The sequence below is a fragment of the Electrophorus electricus genome, chromosome 15 (genome assembly GCF_013358815.1).
Source record: "Electrophorus electricus isolate fEleEle1 chromosome 15, fEleEle1.pri, whole genome shotgun sequence".
Taxonomy (NCBI): domain Eukaryota; kingdom Metazoa; phylum Chordata; class Actinopteri; order Gymnotiformes; family Gymnotidae; genus Electrophorus; species Electrophorus electricus.
Genome location: NC_049549.1, coordinates 17,371,115 through 17,391,613, shown reverse-complemented (window position 1 = coordinate 17,391,613; position 20,499 = coordinate 17,371,115). Strand labels below are relative to the sequence as shown.

Below are 20,499 nucleotides of genomic sequence, written 5' to 3'. Positions count from 1 at the left end.
GGTTGATGATATAACACTTAGATGTTAGATGGAGGTGACCTTACAGAATATTAAACAATAGCGATGAAATTTGAAAATTGTTTTTGAATAATTACCAAATTAATTTTGTGTTTGAATACTGATAATTAATAAATTTTCCAGTCTTGGTACTAAATCTGCTGAATTAATAAGCTAAGGACTCAAGAGTCACTGCTTAGTTGACGTAGGTAGTTCAGGAAGTGGCCTTGCTGTGTAGCTGGCGTACTTAAGTTAGCTTGTTAAGTTAGTTCATTAGCAGGGTAGCTGCCTGCCCAGATGTTAGTACCAACAAGTTCCACACCACTAACATTTGTGTCGCTCTATAGGAGCTGAGACTCATTCACTCCCCTCTCTTTCTCTCCCCACTCCCTCTACTCTCTGTTTCCCTCATCTCTCCTCTCACTCCACTGTGTGCTCCTGGTTTCTCTAAAGAAGTGCCTTTCCCCGATGCCATGTCATCCTGCCACTGAGAACACAGATCTGCCTTGTTATCCGTGTGAGGAGCTAAAGCAGGCAGACGCCGTCATTCACATCTTCAATGTAATCAGCGTGGCACAGCTAATCAGCGCTGCCACTGTGGGGGGGGGGTGGGGGGTGGATTGGAGGTAGGGTCTCTCCCTGTCTCAATTCCAACGCTCTAGCACACTCCCAACTCGGAAGAACAGAACGAGTCTCTGATAAACACGGCGAGAGGCAAATGAAACTGATTTAAATGAAGAGCTTCAAATAAATAGGTTTTTCCTAACCCACACACAATAGCTCATCAGCACCCGGCGCTGCTGGATGCCCATGGGCCTTGCTGAGTGAGAAGTGCAGCCTGCAACTGCCACCTGGGCTCTTACCTGGGTGCCTTCTTTCTGCCAGAAGACCGCTGGAGGCGGGTTGCCCTTGGTGCCACAGTGGAAGGTGACAGCGTGCCCCTGGGCAGAGATCTGGTCCTGAGGCGGATGGACGATCTTTGGGGGCACTGGGACAGAGGGGAGCAAAAAGGTGCAGCTTAACCGACTTGCTGCTACCCATTAGACACCCATGAGGAACAGTCCTTCAGGCAAGCACAGCCTGACCCGATACACACTGACCTCCCATGTTACTGGAAGCACCTTGTAAGTGTACACGCTGCCGCGCGGCTGTTTGTGACGCCTGTCCTCCGGTTCTTCATAGGTGGTCAGTTTAGGTCACTGTGGCGTTGACATCTGGACAGCAGTGTCATCTGGTCAAAAACTGACCAACGATGAGCTTGCTACCAAATTTCGGATGCTCAACACAAGCATTTGGTAGTGGATACAGGTTCAGTAATCGAAGGCAGAAAAATGCAGTTGGATGTGTTGGTGTTCCTAATAAAACAGCCAGTGACTACAGCACAAGGTTTCTAATGAAGGTAACGAAGTGTGAATCGGTATTATTGCAAGTTCTCAGGGACGATTTCACCAAACAGTAAGTTCACTCCTCTTCTGAGCTCTGCTAATGCGGTGGTCTCCAAATTTGTGTGATAAGCTCTGGCTTACATCACAGAGCCTCCCCGCACTCATCAGGGATTAGAGTCAGGACTCGGAGTTATCCAGTTCCAGACAAACAAGGCAATGCTATGTATCTGTGTGGCAACACAATCCAGAGAGAACATCTGTTCACGCAGCAACTTTACACATCACAATCTCAGCAGGCAGTGGGAAGATTACAAGCCAGGGCACACGAGGACACAGCTTGGCCACTGTGGGCTCCAGGGACCACAAAGAGCAGCAGAAACTCCAGCCAGGAGCCACCCTCCCTATATATCTGTCAGAGGCTAGGCGGCATTACAGACTGTCTGGGACTGTTTTGATGACGGAGCTTCTGTCCTGCTGCTCAAGAAATTTCAAGGCAGGCATACAAACACTGCAGACTAAGCTCCAGAGAGAGGGAGAGAGAGAGAGAGAGAGAGAGAGAGAACGAAAAAGAGTGAGAAAGTGACTCTGATCAGTCCACACTCCTTCAGAGAGAGCTAGAAACACTCCCACACAAATAAGCAGTGAGAAGGCGAACACAGACACAGACGTAAAGGGGGTGGGGCAGTGTGATGGAGCCCAATCGCACTCCAGGTGTACCCGCCATGCAGAGAGCAAAACCAAACTGGATATCTGCTTTAGGGGCTGAGATAATGAAACGCAGAGCACAACAGGAGGTCAGTGCTTCTAGTGAGTGACCCACTGCTGTTAGGATCCTGGTGTCTCACTGCTTGGCCTGTAGGGCCTGTTAGGATCCTGGTGTGTCTCACTGCTTGGCCTTTAGGGCCCATTAGGATCCTGGTGTGTCTCACTGCTAGGCGTTTAGGGCTTGTTAGGATCTTGGTGTGTCTCACTGCTAAGCCTTTAGGGCCGGTTAGGATCCTGGTGTGTCTCACTGCTAGGCCTTTAGGGCCTCTTAGGTTCCTGGTGTGTCTCACTGCTAGGCCTTTAGGGTCTGTTAGGATCCTGGTGTGCCTCACTGCTAGGTCTGGCATGACAGGACTGCGTTCCATTGAGGTCATAAAGAAAGTCACACTTGGAAAGGTGAAATATTGAAGGTTTAAATGTATTATCTGTGTCTCACTCCATTTCTCCTTCTGTTCCATTCTGGATGAACTGTGCATGGCCATGAGAGATACGGCAGCTGTTGGACCGGCTGTAAACACACTCTTTTAAGCCGACCCTCAGCAAGGCTCTCAGCAGCTGTGTGCGTGGTCAGTCAGTGGAGGACATCACACCACTGACTCTGGGGTGTATTTCAGGACATGGCTGGCCAGAGGACATGCGAAAAGGTGATGAGCTTTGGTCAGAAGGAGGAAAACCTCTTCTCCTGTCATGGCCAGTCTCTCTCTCTCTGAAGGTCTCCATACATCTCTGTATGTCTCTGTAGGTCTCCATACAGCTCTGTAGGTCTCCATACGTCTCTGTATGCCCACTTTTGTTTCTGTAGGCTGTTTGCTGGTGGTGAGCAGATTACTAGAGGACAAAACTATGTGTGACGCTATTACACATACTGGCCAAACACTCACGCAAATGTTGTTTTCACACCAACAGTGAGGTATGCTAACAGGAACCTTACTGACTGGAGCAGATTTGAGCAGTGTGGACCTAGAATGAGCAGAAATGTGTGTGTGTGTGTGTGTGTGTGTGTGTGTGTGTGTGTGAGAGAGAATGTGTGAGCGATGAAGAGCAATGGATGATGGCATGGATGAAATGATACAAAGAAACAAAACACTGAGGAAAACCAAGCAGACAGAAGACATCAGAGAAGAAGTCACGGCATGGAAGAGATGAAGGACAGACTGACACCATCCTAAATCCAACTGCCAAAAGAATTACGCTTTGGACCTAAAGAGCCTCCTCTGAGCATGCTTTTAATATTCCATCCAGCTTATTTACCTGATCACTCACACACACACAGACACACACACACACACACACACACACTCTAAATACTGCCTCTGCGATCCACCAGTTATCTAGACCACACTGTTTAGCTAACACCTGTCAGGTGCAGTAATCCATACACTTTAGTGTGGTGCATGCTGGGAGCACGCGAGAAAGACATGGAGGCACTAAACACTTCTGCACGACTTCACTCTGACAGCACTGATGGCGCCTGCCGTGCGCAAAGTGCCGTGACCAGATCAGCTGGAAGCTGAGAGCAGAGGACGGTAGCAGTTCTCTGATCCATGTTCTACGGGTGTTGGAGTACACACGTGAAGCTTGGGGAAGTGTGTGTGTGTGTGTGTGTGTGTGTGTGTGTGTGTGTGTGTGTGTGTGTGTGTGTGTGCGTGTGTTTGTGCGTGTGTGTGCGTGTGTGTGTGCGTGCGTGTGTGTGTGCGTGTGTGTTAGCATGTGTCTTGTGTTTTTGTGTGCTTTTGCTTTTGAAAGTATGTATTTTGAGTGTTTTTGAAAGTGCACATGTTTTCATGTTCAAATGCACCTGTGTGTGTTTTTGTCATCTAATGAACTTGTGTGTGGTGTTTGTTTATGCTTTTGTGTTCCAATGCTTCTGTGTGCATGTGTTTGTGTTCTAATCCATGTGTTTTTCCATGTTCTAATGCATGTGTGCATGTTTCCATGTTCTAATGCGTGTTTTTGTGTTCTAATCAGTGTGTATGTTTACGTGTCCTAATGTGTGTGTTTTTGTGTTCTAATGCGTGTGTTTCATGTTCTAATGTGTGTGTGTTTTTGTGTTCTAATGTGTGTTTTTCCGTGTTCTCATGCGTGTGTTTCATGTTCTAATGTGTGTGTTTTTGTGTTCTAATGTGTGTTTTTGTGTTCTAATGTGTGTGTGTTTCCGTGTTCTAATGCGTGTGTTTCATGTTCTAATGTGTGTGTGTTTTTGTGTTCTAATGTGTGTGTTTCCGTGTTCTCATGCATGTGTGTTTCATGTTCTAATGTGTGTGTGTTTTTGTGTTCTAATGCATGCGTGTTTCATGTTCTAATGTGTGTGTTTTTGTGTTCTAATGTGTGTGTTTTTGTGTTCTAATGTGTGTGTGTTTCCGTGTTCTAATGCGTGTGTTTCATGTTCTAATGTGTGTGTGTTTTTGTGTTCTAATGTGTGTGTTTTTGTGTTCTAATGTGTGTGTGTTTCCGTGTTCTAATGCGTGTGTTTCATGTTCTAACGTGTGTGTTTTTGTGTTCTAATGTGTGTGTGTTTCCGTGTTCTCATGCGTGTGTGTCTAATGCCTGCTCGCGTGTGCGTTTCCTACCGTGCACCTGCAGCGTAGCTGACGCCTCTGTCCTGCCCACGCTGTTCTCTGTCGCACACGTGTAAGTGCCCTCGTCCTCCTGACGCACCTTCAGCACGCGGAGGGTGCTGTCACTGCGGATCTCGAACCTAGCCACGCCAGGGAGGGACGCATGCGGTTAGGAGCATTCCTCCAAGAGGAAGAGCCACCGTCCTCTTCCTCATCTCCAGGTACTACGTGAGCCCTACATCTACCCTGTACCGCTGACCATGGCCGTAAAGTTTCTCCACAGCTGTGTTTAAGACCAACAGCGCGGTGCTGAAACATCGTTTCAAAACGCCAGGGTTACGTAAGTGTGCTTCTGAGTGATCTCTCCTTCAGTGAGAAAGCACGAGTTTGGACCCTCTTGTACTTTGATGACACTTCAGTAATATCTGGTCATGAAAACAGAGCGCTACTTTTCCTATGAGGTTATGTAACAATTTAATGACTCTCTAGCCAACACGTAAATTAGTTTATGTAATTATCATTTTATTGTTTTTAAAGGCGAAGGGGTTGGGTAGGCTATCCAAATTATGTATAGGTGTCATCACAGATTTTGTTCATTTTTGTTTTTGTAACATTTTTACTGCCAAGGAAACGACTTCTGCGAAGTTGCTTTAAAAGCAGGAATATGAGCTTTGGTGATGACAGTTATGTCTCACATGTAACGATTCCAACAAATGTGTTTTGACCTCTTACTGCATGTAGTTCAGACAGCCTCCTTTACCTTGAACCTGACAGGGATCTTTATAAGGGCGTCAAAAGTGAGTTATAACACAGGGATCTTTATAAGGGCATCATAAGTGGGTTATAGCATGTTTATAGCATGGTTCTGACCTGCCACGAGGCAGCTCGTCTTCCTCTCGACGCCAGCGCACCGTGGGAGCTGGATCACCATGAACCTCGCACAGGAAGTCCACTGTCTCCTCAGCCAGTGCAATCTGATTCACAGGCCTGCGGATGAACACCGGCCTCTCTGCACACACACACACAAATGCACACATCAATCACAGTCTGACCGTCACTCTGGAATAGCCTGGAGATGGACAGGAGGCACCAGAGACTCACCGAACACGACCAACTCCGCGGGATCGCTGTCCCTCTCGCCCACCATGTTGGAGCCCACACACACATACATGCCCGCGTCACTCTTCCGCGTGTGAGAGATCAGGAGCTTGCCAGCCTGCATCTGTGACAGCACAGCACATTCACCGTCCCAGCACCCGGCCCTGGATACCTTTCTCCCCCCAGCGAGGCCCGTGGACCAATCACCGGCCCCTCGTCTTCTCCGGGTGATTGGTTGCAGATTCGTGAGCCCAGTTTGAAGAGTAATGACAATAACACCTATCTACTGACATCCTGCGCGTAAAAGCTCCAAATTATGCTACAAGTGCTTCTTGAAGCTCCTCTAGACTGACCCCAGGAGCCGCAAGTGATGTCATGGCTGTAATCAGCGCTTGGTAATCAGTGCTACCCACAACTGACCGCCGCCCCCCCCACCCGCCACCTCCCAGACCCCGCCCCCCAGGGCCCACCCAATCAGCAGTCAGCTGGTGACTCACCGAGATCCTCCCGTCCTTGTCACTGATGCGGACGTTGTTCCTCTTCCAGGAGACGCTGGGCTCCGGGTGGCCGCGCGGGGGGACGCACTCCATCACAGCCGGTTCACCCACTGCCACCACTACATCCCCCGGGGCCTGCCTGAAATCGTCCCTGAGCGCTGCAAACGCGCGCGAGAGAAAGGGAGTCGCAGAGAGGCGGGGAGCGACAGAGAGAAAGAGAGAGAGAATGGCAGAGGGAGAGAGAGAGAGTAACAGAAAGAGTGAGAGAAAGAAAGAGGGAAATATTTTTGTGACAAAATGAAAGTATCAGTTCGACACAGTGAGGGGTGTGAGTGCTGTGTGTTTCCTCCCCCTGCACACCTGCCCTCCCTCTGAGTTTGCCAATTATGAACTCTTTTTAGAACAATGCACATGCATTTTAAACAGGCCTGGTTGCTGATGATTGACAGGGTAAGGCCACGCCTGCTGGCCTGTGACTGGAGACTACGGCACTTTGAGCCTCTCACATCTAAGAATGAGATAACTCCTGGAGCTGATAGCACTCAAACACCTCGGCACAGTGCCCCGCATGCACACTGCCACACCTGCCAGTCAGAGATACTCAACAATCAATGCGCACTAGAACAGCACAGTGACCACACTGCAGTCATCAAATCCGCCTTGTCTAGACGTGCATTCGTGATATTTATTACCACTGGAGCACGATGAGACTTTTCCTGTGCATTTCCTGTTTGGACTTTACGTGATGAAACTAAATATACTTAAACATCAATCCTTGATTATGACAAATTCAGTACAGAGTTTGTTCAGTTTTTTGGTACTGGCTTGCTCTGCTGTACTCTAATCAGAATTTCATCCAGTTCTGTTACTCACATACATTGTCCATCATCCTAAGGATTTCTGGTAATGTCAGCAGCTCCGAGCGTTGCTGGTGCAGAATGTTTCAGCTGCCGTAGCTTCCTTAGAAGCATGAATATTCAAATCTGTCCAGCAGGGACAAACGGTTGGGGGACGTCTGTAAGCAGTACGTGTCTCATATCGCACTGCAGCATTTGAAGTGGTCATCTGTCAGTGTGTGGACTGAGAAACACACACACACACACACACACACACACACACACACACACACACACACACACACACACACGCGCTCTGCGGGCTTTCATACGCCTCATGCAATCTGTCGCACTCCTAACTCAACATCTCTTTACCCAAATTCTGTTCTCTAATCCTTTTATCAGAAAAGGTTTTAGCACTGAAGGTCTTCAATGAAGCTGTAATAAATTAGACTAAATCCCCCAAGATATATGTTAAACAAATGTTGATAGTCAAGAAGTTTAGAAATGTGGAACCTAAATTTGTCCTAAAATATTTTGTGTCAGTCTTCAGTTTTTGGTATCCAATAAAGTAATTCCAGTCCCCATGTACCAAAAAGCAGGACAACCTAAGTACAGCAAAAATAGAGTGAGAAGGTGAGTGTTCTTCCAGCGCAGCCATGGCCACAGGAAACAGCTCTACAGTGACCAATGGAGGGTGACATTTATTCAATTATGTTGTTAGCTGAATAATCCACTGCCTCCCTCGTGAGTGACCAGCACTGCTGACCGAGTGCCCCGTCCCACCCCCAGGCCATTCTCATTGACAATGTATGCCACCTTGCTCTGTGTGTGAGTGTGTGTGTGTGTGTGTGTGTGTGTGTGTGTGAGTGTGTGTGTGTGTGTGTGTGTGTGAATGGCCAACCTCCCCAGAGATCTGGAGCAGGGCGGAGGAGTTGCAGGGTTGGGTGGAAAGGCGTGTGCTACTGCTCTACCAAGCACCCGTTTCCATGTGCAGCAGGCTGAGAAGAAAGCTGCTCTGGCCTTTTGAAATGAGATCAACCTGTGTGAGGCCGAGTCACAGTATGGGCCTTGGACCAAAAATACAAAGTGTTAATCTGAGTGTAGGGGCTCACCCCCATCCAGCACAGCTGGCAATCCCCCTCCTGAGATAAACAGAACTCACACGAGGCCAACAAACAGGTAAGAGCAAGGACATACAGTTCCCATCCCAACCTATCACACCAAACTATCACGCCAAACTATCACGCCACACTATCACCCAACCTGTCACACCAACCTATCACTCCAAACTATCACGCCAAACTATCACACCAAACTATCACCCAACCTGTCACACCAACCTATCACTCCAAACTATCACGCCAAACTATCACCCAACCTGTCACACCAACCTATCATGCCAAACTATCACGCCAAACTATCACACCAAACTATCACCCAACCTGTCACACCAACCTATCACTCCAAACTATCACGCCAAACTATCACACCAAACTATCACACCAAACTATCACCCAAGCTGTCACACCAACCTATCACTCCAAACTATCACGCCAAACTATCACACCAAACTATCACGCCAAACTATCACCCAACCTGTTACACCAACCTATCACGCCAAACTATCACGCCAAACTATCACACCAAACTATCACCCAACCTGTCACCCCAACCTGTCACCCCATCCTGTCACACCAACCTATCGCCCCAACATAGCTGCATTTCTCAGAAGACAGAAGCCATGACCACTGGTTAAGAAAGAGGAGGAGGGGTGAAATAGAGCTCCAGGCCAGGAGAAAGCAGATGAGACAATGACTCCCCTCTCAGCCCCTCCTACCCTCCCCTCTCAGACCCTCCCACCCTCCCCTCTCTGCCCCTCCCACCCTCCCCTCTCTGCCCCTCCTCCTCTGCGAAGTTGCAGGATTATTTTTAGCCGCCCACGGGAAGAGCATGCGCAGACAGCGTTAGACAGCGCCAGCCTGCGCTAGGAGCACAGCGTGGTGACATAACCAGCTGGTGTGCGGGTCCGTTCACACTCGTCCATGAAATCTCTGCAACACATGCAGTCAGAAGCAAAGCTCAGTCTTCCATATTGCTCACATTCAAGCAGGCACCAAGACACTGAGAAGTGCACTTTAACTGAATTTCAGTGTCCGTGATGAAAACCAGCGGCGTTCGCTGTCTGCCATGTGGCAACCCCACCGGAGCCTCTGGTCAGGGAATGAAAGGCCGTTACTCTGGCTCGGACCCACACAGGTTGATCTCATTTCAAAAGGCCAGAGCAGCTTTCTTCTCAGCCTGCTGCACACGGACCACGGAGGGACACTAAATGGCATGCCTCCTGGGCAGTGCATTATTAATGTGCCCATGCTGAATTACCATGTACCTCTGGCCCCTGCGAAAGGCCCTGTGAATTATTTACATTTGCTGTTTACATGAGAGGAAGACGCCCCAACAGCTCAGACGTGTGCTGTCAGTGGTTCCGAAAGCATCCAGTGTTCATTCAGCGTGTTTTAGCATGGAGACGTCAGTAGGAATGCGTGTGTACTTTTTTAAAAAACTACAACACACACTGCACAAACTGCCTGACGACCACTTGATAGCCCTGCAGCTGCATGCCATCTGCAGCAGGGGGCACTGTGCTCTGCTGTGTGCTCTCTCAGGAAGCATTAGTGGGAGATGCCACAGAGATGGCCCGATCCTCTGATTCCGGTGGCCGGAGAGCCACGTACATCAGAAATCCACTCCAGAGGAGGGCTGACCCGACAGGAGCATGCGTGCCGCCTCTCATGTGGAGGGAGGATAAAAGCACCTCCCAGTAATGAGCTCCTCACATTCTGGTGGTCGTCTTCTTGCCATCCTACAAAAGTTCAAGTCGACCAGAGCACAGCGGCTCCATCTCGTGAAGTTTAGTGGAACCTGATGGACGTACATCCTTTTATGCAGCAGGAGAGAAGTCAGCTTCCGTGTCTGGCATCATGCGCACATGGATGTCACAGAGGAAAATGTTGTAAAACGGGGCTAGCTTTGCCGTTACCGCTGAGATTGTGCGAAACATCCTGTGACCGTTGGCCCCTGGAGGGCACAGCTGGAATACTGCTGCATTTAAAGGATCATTACTTCATAATCCCACACGGAGAGGAAGCGAGACAGCTGGCTTGAAAGAGTTTTAAGCGAGTTAGATTTTTTTTGTCCTACTTTACGTTAATCCCGGCTCAGGGATCTGTGCCACTTTGCTCCCCGAACAGGCCAGGGCAGTCATGGCTTTGAAACAGATACAAGTACCGATCAACAACAACAACAACAACAACACCAACAATAACAATATTAATAATAACAATAAGAAGAAATAAGAGAATAAAAAAAGAAAAAGAAAACAAAACAAAAAGGCTTGACAAAAGTGACATAACTGTAATCTGAAAGCAATACTGTACAAGTGCATTGTGAGATGTCTTTTGAAGTGTTTCTGAAGTCTTCTGACGGCTGTAAATTCAGATTTTAGGTGGAGAATTACAGAGCTTGGGGCCATAACACCTGTGTTTTTCCCAAGGGTGGAAAAGCACATCCAGACATCAGTGGAACTGAAGGATGGGGAGTCCGGCCTTTAACAGACGTGCTCCTGGGAGGAAGATGCGTGCTTTAATATAATGAGGCCTGGTGTTGCATGACTTCATGTATTACAGAAAGAGCGAGATTTGAGCAAACCTCAATGTCACGTCCTTTCCAAGAAAGAAAGAAAGAAAGAAAGACTAATGAAAAACGAAGCATATTGTAATAAATTGTGGTGAATCTTTTCATCTCTGCAAAGTAAAAGGATGCGACAGAAACTCCAAACGAGCTCATGACCCATTTACGTGAGGGGTATCTGATCGATAGACCTGACATCATTCAGCCTTATAATACCTACAAAGACAATAAAAGTGTATCCAAACAATAACTTACTGGAAAGATTAGAGTCTTATCGTGTGAAAACAAGCCTTCCTGCAGGGAGATGCGTTGTACATTCATGCCCTTAATAAACACCTCGGGGATCATATAAGTGTGCAAGACTGGGGACAGAGGAAACTCGACCATGGGGCCTAAGGGTAACCAGACAGCGTGACAGCCGTAGGAGAGGACAGGTGCTCTCGGCAGTCCGCTGACCTCCACTGGGCTGCTTAAAAAAGCTGCTCTCGGGGAGAATGCCTGGACCTCTCCATGCTTATGCGCAGTCCAAAAGCCAGAATCCTTAAGAAATGTCCTCTCTCCTGAATAGGAACCATTGCTAACCCTGTACTAAAAATTAATATGGGGGCAAATGGCATAAATGTCTTTACATCCATTGCCTAATTGTCGCTACTAAGTAAATGCATAGAGAAATACCAGGGAAAATGTTCTCTTGACAGAGTGGATGCACTGACTGTTTCCACTTTGCTTACAAAGCCAAACAAAAGCAGAGAGTGCAAGTCTTTATTAGATGTTGCTATCAGATACTGTTACTAGACATCTAAATACAACAGGCAGATACACACAGATTGTTTTCCAGGGAATTTTATTTTGCTTGTTAAATCTGTAAATGGGCAAAATATTTCTAGTAAGGAATTTCTTTGTAATCGACCGCATCAAATAAAAGTCCTTTTATATGACACAAACTTGCTTTAAATGCAGGTGTATGGCAGGAGCGCATCCTATCACCCCTGAGGACTGATGCACTGGTCCACTGAATATAAACTAGGGATGTACCAATACGATACCACGTATCTGAACTGGGTCGATATCAGCAAAAAATACTGGGCCATTATCAGGAGAAATATTTTAAAGGAAGCCAATCTAATACCATCCCAAATCCAGGCCGAAAACAGCACGGCCATGCTCTGTGCACTGCAGGTCACACGATAACGGCCAGGTTAGTCATATATGATATCATATCATATAGTTTGAGCAGGCTAGTGATATGACATAGTATAGTTTGAGCAGGTCATGTAATAACAGACAGGTTACTTTAAGCAGGTCATGTGATAACAGACAGGTTAGTTTGAGCAATGTTTATACACACAAATTTTCTACATTTTAATGATTAAATTTATTATATTCAAATGCAAATATCCATACACTGGCACATGTGATGACTTGCATTGCTATCATGTAATTCTGATACCCAGTGTGGGGGAACAGGTTACCTTTCTGCCTTCTAGTGGAGCGTTTAAACAAGACAAAATCGTGTCTTAGCACTGCTCACCACTACAGATCCGAGACCAACTGTGTGAAGTGTGAAGTAAAGGACGTGTAGGGTCAGGGAAAGGAGAAAGGGTCTTAGAAACAGAACTCGAGCCAAAGAGAAGAGGAGAAAGAAGGAGCACTCTCCTCCTCTAAACTCATGAAGCTCATTAACATTATTCTATGGCTTTAATATATTCAAAGCACATGAGTGAAAAACCTGCTGTTTTCCATTAGCCTGCTAGATCTGAAGGTGGATTGGAAAATGTGATTAAGAAGCTGGAGAATAAGCTAAATTCAGCTAACCCCACTTTTCTAACTAGACTTCTTTTGGGTGGTGCATCTGGTAACCATAACTGAGGTCAGTTAAGACACACTTGTAGTACAGGTAGCCTCTCTTTGTCTGTTCACTTAGTACCTGGTGTAAACAAAGATTAGCTGGTTTTATTAATTTTATTTAGATTTACCTGTCATATCCATGCATGATATCTGATAAATAGAGCATATATAATACAGACTACACAAAAAATCCCCAACACTCTAGGTTTTACTCAAACAGATGAACCACAGCTCGACAGTGGTTTTTAATGAAAACAATATTGGATCGGTATCATATTGGGCAATATTCAAATGCAAGATTTCTGTATCAGACAAGTACAGTACTGGTATAGTGCAATCTCTAATATAAACGAATTAGCATGGCATCAGAGTTATTAAATATCTTGACAGTATGGCTGTGCTGTGAGTTCAGCAAACATGCTGTCTGTCCTTGATCTTGTGGTTTTGCACATTTTAGTGTCTTTCAAAGAAGCTTTCTACTGTGAAGACTACATACACCAGGACAGAAGAGAGAATCGACTGACCAAGGTCTCCCTTCTGTTGTTAAAGGAGCCTTCAGTTTCATCTACACATGCTTCAGTGGGAGATGTGTCTTGCATAGTCTTGCAGTTTAATGCTTTAACAGTGAAAAAACAGCAAAGATTGGAGTCAAACTACATTCTCTGACTGCCATTCAACTGCACACAAAGCCCTGAAGGAACTATCACGTTGTTCCCATGTTTCCTGAAATCTGCTCTCATTTCAGGTCCACTAAACTCAAAAAATGTTGAAGATTTTTTGTGCTCACTACAATCAGTCAATCTAATCACATCAACTGAAGGGACATTTTTAGATATAATGATTTAAAGTATAATTTAATTACATAATATTCTTGTGTGACTTTCTTCGTGTGTTGTGTTCTGTGGAATACTGACTGAATACTGATTCAGACATAGTATATGTGTAGAACATAGTGTATGTTTAGGTAATTTAGTCATGTACGTAATCACTGGATACATTTTTGTTAGATATTTATCTGAGCTATTACAAGCCAAAAATAATTTAGTTTTTTTTGTTGGATTGACAGCACTGCATTGTTTTCCTGAAGCTTAAGACTCTGTGGAAAGTGTGAAGGGTTATCATTCCTAATACTGCTCACCTATCAACTCCCAGAGTTTCAATCACCAACCACCAAGTTTCAACTATCAACCCCCCAGAGATTCACCTATCAATCTCCCAGTTTCACCAAACCCTCAGAGTTTCACCCACCAACCCTCCCCCCCACCCCGAGTTTCACGTATCACCTCCTAATCCCCCAGTTTTACCTACTAACCCCCCAGAGATTCACCTGCCAACCCCCAAAGGTTTCATGTTTCCCTGAAAGGCAGCATATTTTCTATCTGTCTCAATCTTCCTTCTGCTGCAATCTAAGATGAGGTAAACGCATTTTGAAAAGGTGGGTGTGTGAGGAACACGGGGGTACAGGTGGCAATCCCAAAACCTACGATCCCCTGCTTTCACACAGCTGCTCCCCCCAAGATGCAGGTCCCCTGACCCCTGTCCCGTCCGTATTAGCACGTGAGTCACGGTTCCCAGCAAGGAGGCAGGCAGCAGAGGTCCGCCATGTACCAGCTCACTCTCACAATTTCATCATCCACAAGGACAAACACTCAATTTTGTGCAGCGCAGGGGCTACTGAATATAGAGTATATTGCCCATCAAGTGGCAGGTATGCACAGTCTATACATTGTGATGGTTAAACATGACCCCACCTACAATTTAATTTTCCTGTAAGTGTTGAATATAAATAATTAATTTCTTTTTCAGGTCTGGATCAATAGATACATTATGCATTTTTTAAGGATATGTGCACTTAGCTTAGGATCTGTGCACAGTCACACAGATACATTTAGTGGACTTTATGCCCAAATAAACAGTGATGTTATTCATTCTCTGAAGTGATGTATCTTGACCTGTTCTTGATCCAACTACTGATTTCTGAAATCGACACAATTATGGCATCGCTGTCCTCACTTCAACACTCGGGTGTAAAATAATTCCCTGAAATAAATAGCAGTAACCATGAAGACGGATCTGGGCAACAAGATGACCACGTTCTTACGGTTTCATGGAGTATCGTTTCAGTTCCTGAAGTGCAGTAGACGTAATCTTATATGACTCTCCAAAGCTCCCTAAAACGAATCTGTCTGCCCCTTCTAGACGTTCACATGAGCGGGTATTGATTGAACTAAGAGCATAATGACCTTTGCATGCAAAGTTAGTTTTCCATAAATAAGTTTTCCTTTCATAAGCATCACTACTGATATGCTGACAAGGACACTGTTTTTGGAACGTTTAGCAGCTGTGACAGAACAGTTTGTGACCTTAAACCTGTGAGCCAACAGCAGTACCACGCCATCCTTTTATACGGCAGCGTGTGACATCACTCCACCGCGTCTCCCTAATGAGGTCCGGCAGCCATGAGCGATCCCGCTGACTCAGTGGAGGGGAGGGGCGCCCAGTCAGGCAGAGGACAGCCTGAAACTATAGTGCTGTGTTGTGTGTTTTTAATGAGGACATTTTGCCAGTCTAATTTCTTACAGTCTTTTCCTGATCTACAAGCTTGTTAATCGGCATTGTAGCTCCAGCGGAGACAAGCCGAGTCTCAGCCTGGGATCCAGAATAAGTGTCTGAGTCAAACAAGCACAGCGCGGCACTGTGACGTGGCATGACACATAGGTATTAGAAGGCTCTTTTTGCCAATTTAATGAAGGCCCTCTCAAACATCCTCTGCATCTCTATGCCACATACTTCAGAACGATTAAGACTTTTCCAAAATAGTACACTGCTTTGAAATGCTTTCATCAAAGTGATGAAGAAACCAAAAGATTTTTTAAAAATCTGGTTATGACTCAAGGGTTCGAAGGTCTGCTCCCAGCCGAAAATGAACCCCACTGTTTTTTTTTTACTCGTATATGTGCTTTTTCTCTTTGACCTCTAGTACTGCTCTTTTTCTTTAGCACGTTTGTCATTTTTGTCACTGTTGAGTTTGCTCTTATCAGTTTCTGCTTGCTGCTGATGCTTTGCTCTTTCGATTGTTATTTATGTGCCAAAGTTTAAAATCCACTCAATTCAAATTCTCTTAAGGCAACTCGCAAGACGCATCCAGCAAAAGATTCCTGGCTGTAGATCAGCATTAGAAAGGGAACTTACTGGCGACTTGCAGCGAGGCGTTGCGGCTAACCGCCTCTCCCAGGTAGTTCCTGGCCACACACGTGTAGACGCCCTCGTCCGGCTTGGTGCGGCGGCCGTGGACGATGCGCAGGAAGAAGAGTGCGCCGCTGGGCAGCAGCATCCGGTGCGAGCGCGGATCGTCGCGGTCAGTCTCCACGTGCTCGCCGTCCTTGTACCACTCCACAGCGGGCACGGGTCGCCCTTCTGCCCTGCAGTTCAGTGTGGCCGGCTCGCCCTTAGACACGATCAAGTCGGATGGGTGCTCCACGATCCACGGCGGGCTGTCCTCCAGACGGGGGCGCGACCCTGTGGGATATCGGCCCAGACCGTTCAACCTCTGGTTGTTATTCTGCACTTATTCTGCACTCCAAAGTCACCAATGATGTACACACACGTGTAAGACAAGTGGTCCGAAAAGCTTTTAACTTTCAGACTGCCTGATAGGTAACAATTAGATGAAACATGGATGGCGTGCTGTGGGTGTATATATTTGTCTCTCCACGGTCACTTTATGCAGATTTCACACAGGCCCTTGTGCTGAAATTAAAAAGTAAGAGAACAGTCTGGAGTGACGTGACTGGGGAAACAGCCCTGGAGTGGACGTCTAATGGCCAGCACTGGGAAGAGAGGCATAGAAGCTGGTGACTCAGCGTCTGTTCAGCTTTCCCAGAGTGCGGCGGGTCAGACGGGAGCAGGAGGAAGTTAATGGAAAGTGACACTGGGCCCAGGCTTTGGCGCAGCCTCTGCTAGGGAACGCGGCTCACCAAACCGGTCACGCTCCCATGCTCCCCCCTCTCGGGACCCATTAGAGCAGGATTCTATAGACGGAGATAAGAGCCTGCCATTGTGAGGTCTGGCTTTGAACTCCAGGACTTTCTGGAGTTCACCTGCTATTCATCTGCCGTGTGGCAGTTAGGGCATGGCTGTGGGCCTTTCCTTAAGAGATGACATAAATGAGAATGCCTGCAACACAAGCAGAAAGCCTCTGACATCTCATAGTCATATACTCCAGGAAATGTGCGCGCATATGGACCATTCCGTTTCGACCGTTGCTATGGCATCGCTGAGCTAAAGATAATGGCATAGAAAATGGGTCAGGAAAAAGCTAATGGTTACCTGTTTTCTTCACACAGACTGTTTCGTTAGGACATCAATATCTAAGACATTGTATGCTTTTATTACAATTTGGATATACGTTTGCTAATATCTAAGTAAAATTTGTCACCACTATATAAAAAAATTGTCATATCACTCTAAAGTTAGGAGAGAGAAAATATCCCACTGGAGATATATTACCTTGCTGGTAAATGAAGACTTGCAACATTAACTGACAAGCTCCACTCACGCGTAGCTCACATACATAAGAATACTGCTATTAGACAGTCATTAATAATGTCATGGAGACAGGATGAGCTACAGTCCCTTCCTCAAAAATGATTGGTTTGATTTTTACGAATTTGAACATCAGAGGTACCCACTTTATGTGTGAGTACACAGAATAGACATAATATTGAACGAAAAAACAGTGTTGATTTAAACTCTAAAGTGTTGATTTAACCTCTACTCTATTGATATGCATCCCACAGGACATATATAAACACTGCTGACTTTAAATCAACGCTATTTGTTGTTGCTTTTCTGTGCATAAAAGTGCTAGTTCACACCCTGAGAATGCACCACGGGAGAATTCTCAGTGTGGGTCTCTGGGATGAGCTCATATTCTGGCGGCCAGAGCTCACATACATAAGAGTACTGCTATAGAAAACAGAAAGCATGGTGTGTTTGATACTGCTTCTCTCCTTATGGAACACGGCCCAACCTCTAGTGTTACTTCAGCGCGTGCCGGGTTTACATAAGTCATGCTGATTGCAAATGAATTATGAGTTAATTAAACACGGTGGCTCCTAATACCATACTGAGTTTTTGCCGTGAAGGTTCTGATTCAGCCATTTGAAAATACAAAACATTTCAAACTTCTTCAAACCAGAACAAAAGTAATTCAGTATTGGTAACAGTAAGTATAGCAATGAAAACACAGAGACCAATCTTCAGACCAAGAGAGTCTTTCACACAGTTCTGACAGAGCACAGGACAAGTGTTGGCCGGAGAAAACCGGTTCGAGCACTTCTGTGCAGTGTGTAGCTGCTAACAATGAATATGAATAAACATTAAGCATGGTCCTGGGATCTTTAACACTCCTCAGATGTTTGCCTTTGACATATGTTTCTGGGGGGGGGGGGATGTGCATAGGAATGCATAGGAATGTGCAGGGATAAGCGTGGCACTCGATTAATCAACCCCCACAGAAGAGACCAGCCCTTTATAGGAAAGGTCATGAATGTATGTGTCTTGGCAATGACTACAGAACCAGTGGAACACACTCTGCACAGATGTACAAGCCCTCTGCTACTGGTCTGCCTCTGCTGGGTGTCTATGTAATGGCGTTTTAAATGCCACGATCCTGCGCGCTCTGTTAAAGAACAGTGGTGCTTTGACCCTCAGACTACCCTCACACTCAGAATGACACAAAGAGAAATTCTGTTCTGAAAAATAAAAGGCTATTTGAAGTAAACAACAATAAAACAAATAACTTGAGGCAAAACAACTTTTGTGACATCTGAAAAATACTAAAGACACAAAGTGTAGGCAATCCATCGCGTAAAAACGAAAAGAAAAAACACAACAATTTGTGCTGTCACGGCTTTCTTAGTGTGGTATGCCTATCTCTAAGCAACTGGACCATGAAGTACCCGTTACGTCTGACTTACGCCCGTCGAAAAGTGCAATTTCTCAACAAATGTTTCACACCACCTACAGAATCGACACGTACGTGTTTCACTGAGATTGTATTTATATGCGTAACTGGCACAGAACCGTGCAAACCTGCACAATAGCCCTCGCGATGTTCTATATTTACAGTCCTTTCGCTCCATTAACAAATTACGGGCTTGGAGGTCCAGAGGCATCAGGTTTGTGTCTAAACCGCGCGGTATGCAGCAGGTTCTGTCTCCACTAATGCACCAGGCCATTAAGTCGGGCGCGGCAGGGGACGCGCGTGATGCACCAGACTGATGATACTGTACTCGCGTGCTCCTCTTTCCAGTCCAAGCTGCTAAGACCACACTAATATTGAGCACATCGTGGCTTATCACGGGAAATATCTGGGTCAGGCAGCTGTTTTCAAACCCTTTAAAAGGCGGTTAAAAAGTTTTTGTGTCGCGTACAAAATCTATTTTTTCAGGTATTGGAAATGATGGAAGAAAACCTAACGATTTTCATATCCATAACTGCATGCTTCGACGCTTTCTGGCTTTTCCTTCGGCTTGTGCGTGAAGCGTTTGGCAAGGTCTGCTCCTGTTCTGCTTCTAGACCGTTCCGCCGTTACGCGAGACTGCAACAAGTGAAACCACGGGGCACAGACACTTCACGTGCGTCTGGAGGCCTGCTTTTCTCCACGGCTCAGGAATACGCGGAATTTGTTACCACTTTCAGTAGACTCCACATATTATTACTGTAGCATAAAGGATTAACGATTACAATAATTTCAGAGCAGTATAAATAATATCAATATATATTAGTCGATCATAATCAATACATTATTACTCAAGTATTAATCGTTAGGTGCACTGTAATGAACACGTTTCTGTACTGGCCAGTAGTGGTTATCCATGTAGAAATGGGTAGGAATGCGATAACCAAAGATAACAAATGCCGTTACTTTCTATTGGTCAGATGTGCTTTCACCGTATCAGTAAAAAAAACAAACATTTGTGAGCAGCCTGTTTTGTGTCAAATGCGCAATCAAAATGAACTTTGTTCCGTGACTTTTTTAAACTTACCTGCAGACAGGCAGGTCTGCGCGAGCAACAACAGTAAGGTTTGTCCGGGCTGCAGCGGCATTGTCGCTCGTATCCCGCGCGCTCCTGGCAGGTTTGTGGCGCTGCTGTGATTGAGCGCTATGTTCAGAAAAAGCAGGCGAAAAGTCGCCGGCAGCATAAACAAAAACGCGCGTAGTTACGAAGACGTGTGCTCGAACATTTCATGCAGTTAAACAGCTCACACCCGCCGCAGCTCTCTTTCACTCTTCCGATAGCCATGTCGCACGAGATTAAGCCACTTCCAAACCAGCTGTATGACTAATCGCTCCGCCGCGAACACGCGCAACGTGAGGTCAGGATCTGGGAGGATGACGAACCGCGTGTCTTGGTGGACTTTGTGTCCATTTGACCTCACACGCCCTGGTTTCGCTATGACGGAGACTTTGCTACCCACTGGATCCACGCGTTGGCGAGGTATCTTCTCTACTCGCACTGTCCAGCATCGTCTCCACGCGCCCCACTCTGCGATTAGACATGCAGCGCTCGAGCTAGTCTGCAAAACCTGACACTTCGCGCGGCGCAAAACAAACCTTAAAGTGACAGTACTCGGGTGGGCGTTACAACTGCCATCCTAATAAACGTACACAGGCAACCATCAAATACTCTTCACTTATTCTTAAGACCCATTACATAATTTAAAGTATTTGACGCGCGATCTCTTGACAAATGTACTCGTGGATAGTCCCAGGGCTGTTGCTGCTGCTCAGGACTATCACTCATATAGTATATTCAAA

General features: G+C 46.2%; 1 protein-coding gene across 5 annotated transcripts in view; it reads right to left on the bottom strand.

Moving 5' to 3' along the window:
- Positions 1-20,290, bottom strand: part of zgc:77784 (uncharacterized protein LOC402947 homolog) — a 33,952-nt gene extending 13,662 nt beyond the window's left edge. For 3 of the 5 annotated variants that reach the window (XM_035534422.1, XM_035534423.1, XM_035534424.1), the window contains exons 1-7: positions 19,727-20,290; positions 15,867-16,193; positions 6,301-6,458; positions 5,807-5,927; positions 5,576-5,714; positions 4,718-4,845; positions 861-985 (exon numbers count right to left, since the gene is read on the bottom strand). In XM_035534422.1, the coding sequence (XP_035390315.1) occupies positions 861-985; positions 4,718-4,845; positions 5,576-5,714; positions 5,807-5,927; positions 6,301-6,458; positions 15,867-16,193; positions 19,727-19,883 (1,155 nt within the window). In that variant the 5' untranslated portion in view covers positions 19,884-20,290. Of the gene's footprint in view, positions 1-860; positions 986-4,717; positions 4,846-5,575; positions 5,715-5,806; positions 5,928-6,300; positions 6,459-7,177; positions 7,330-15,866; positions 16,194-19,726 lie in introns of those variants that run through there. The other 2 variants (XM_035534425.1, XM_035534426.1) reach the window with 2 other exon arrangements.
- Between the last annotated feature and the right edge of the window lie 209 nt (positions 20,291-20,499).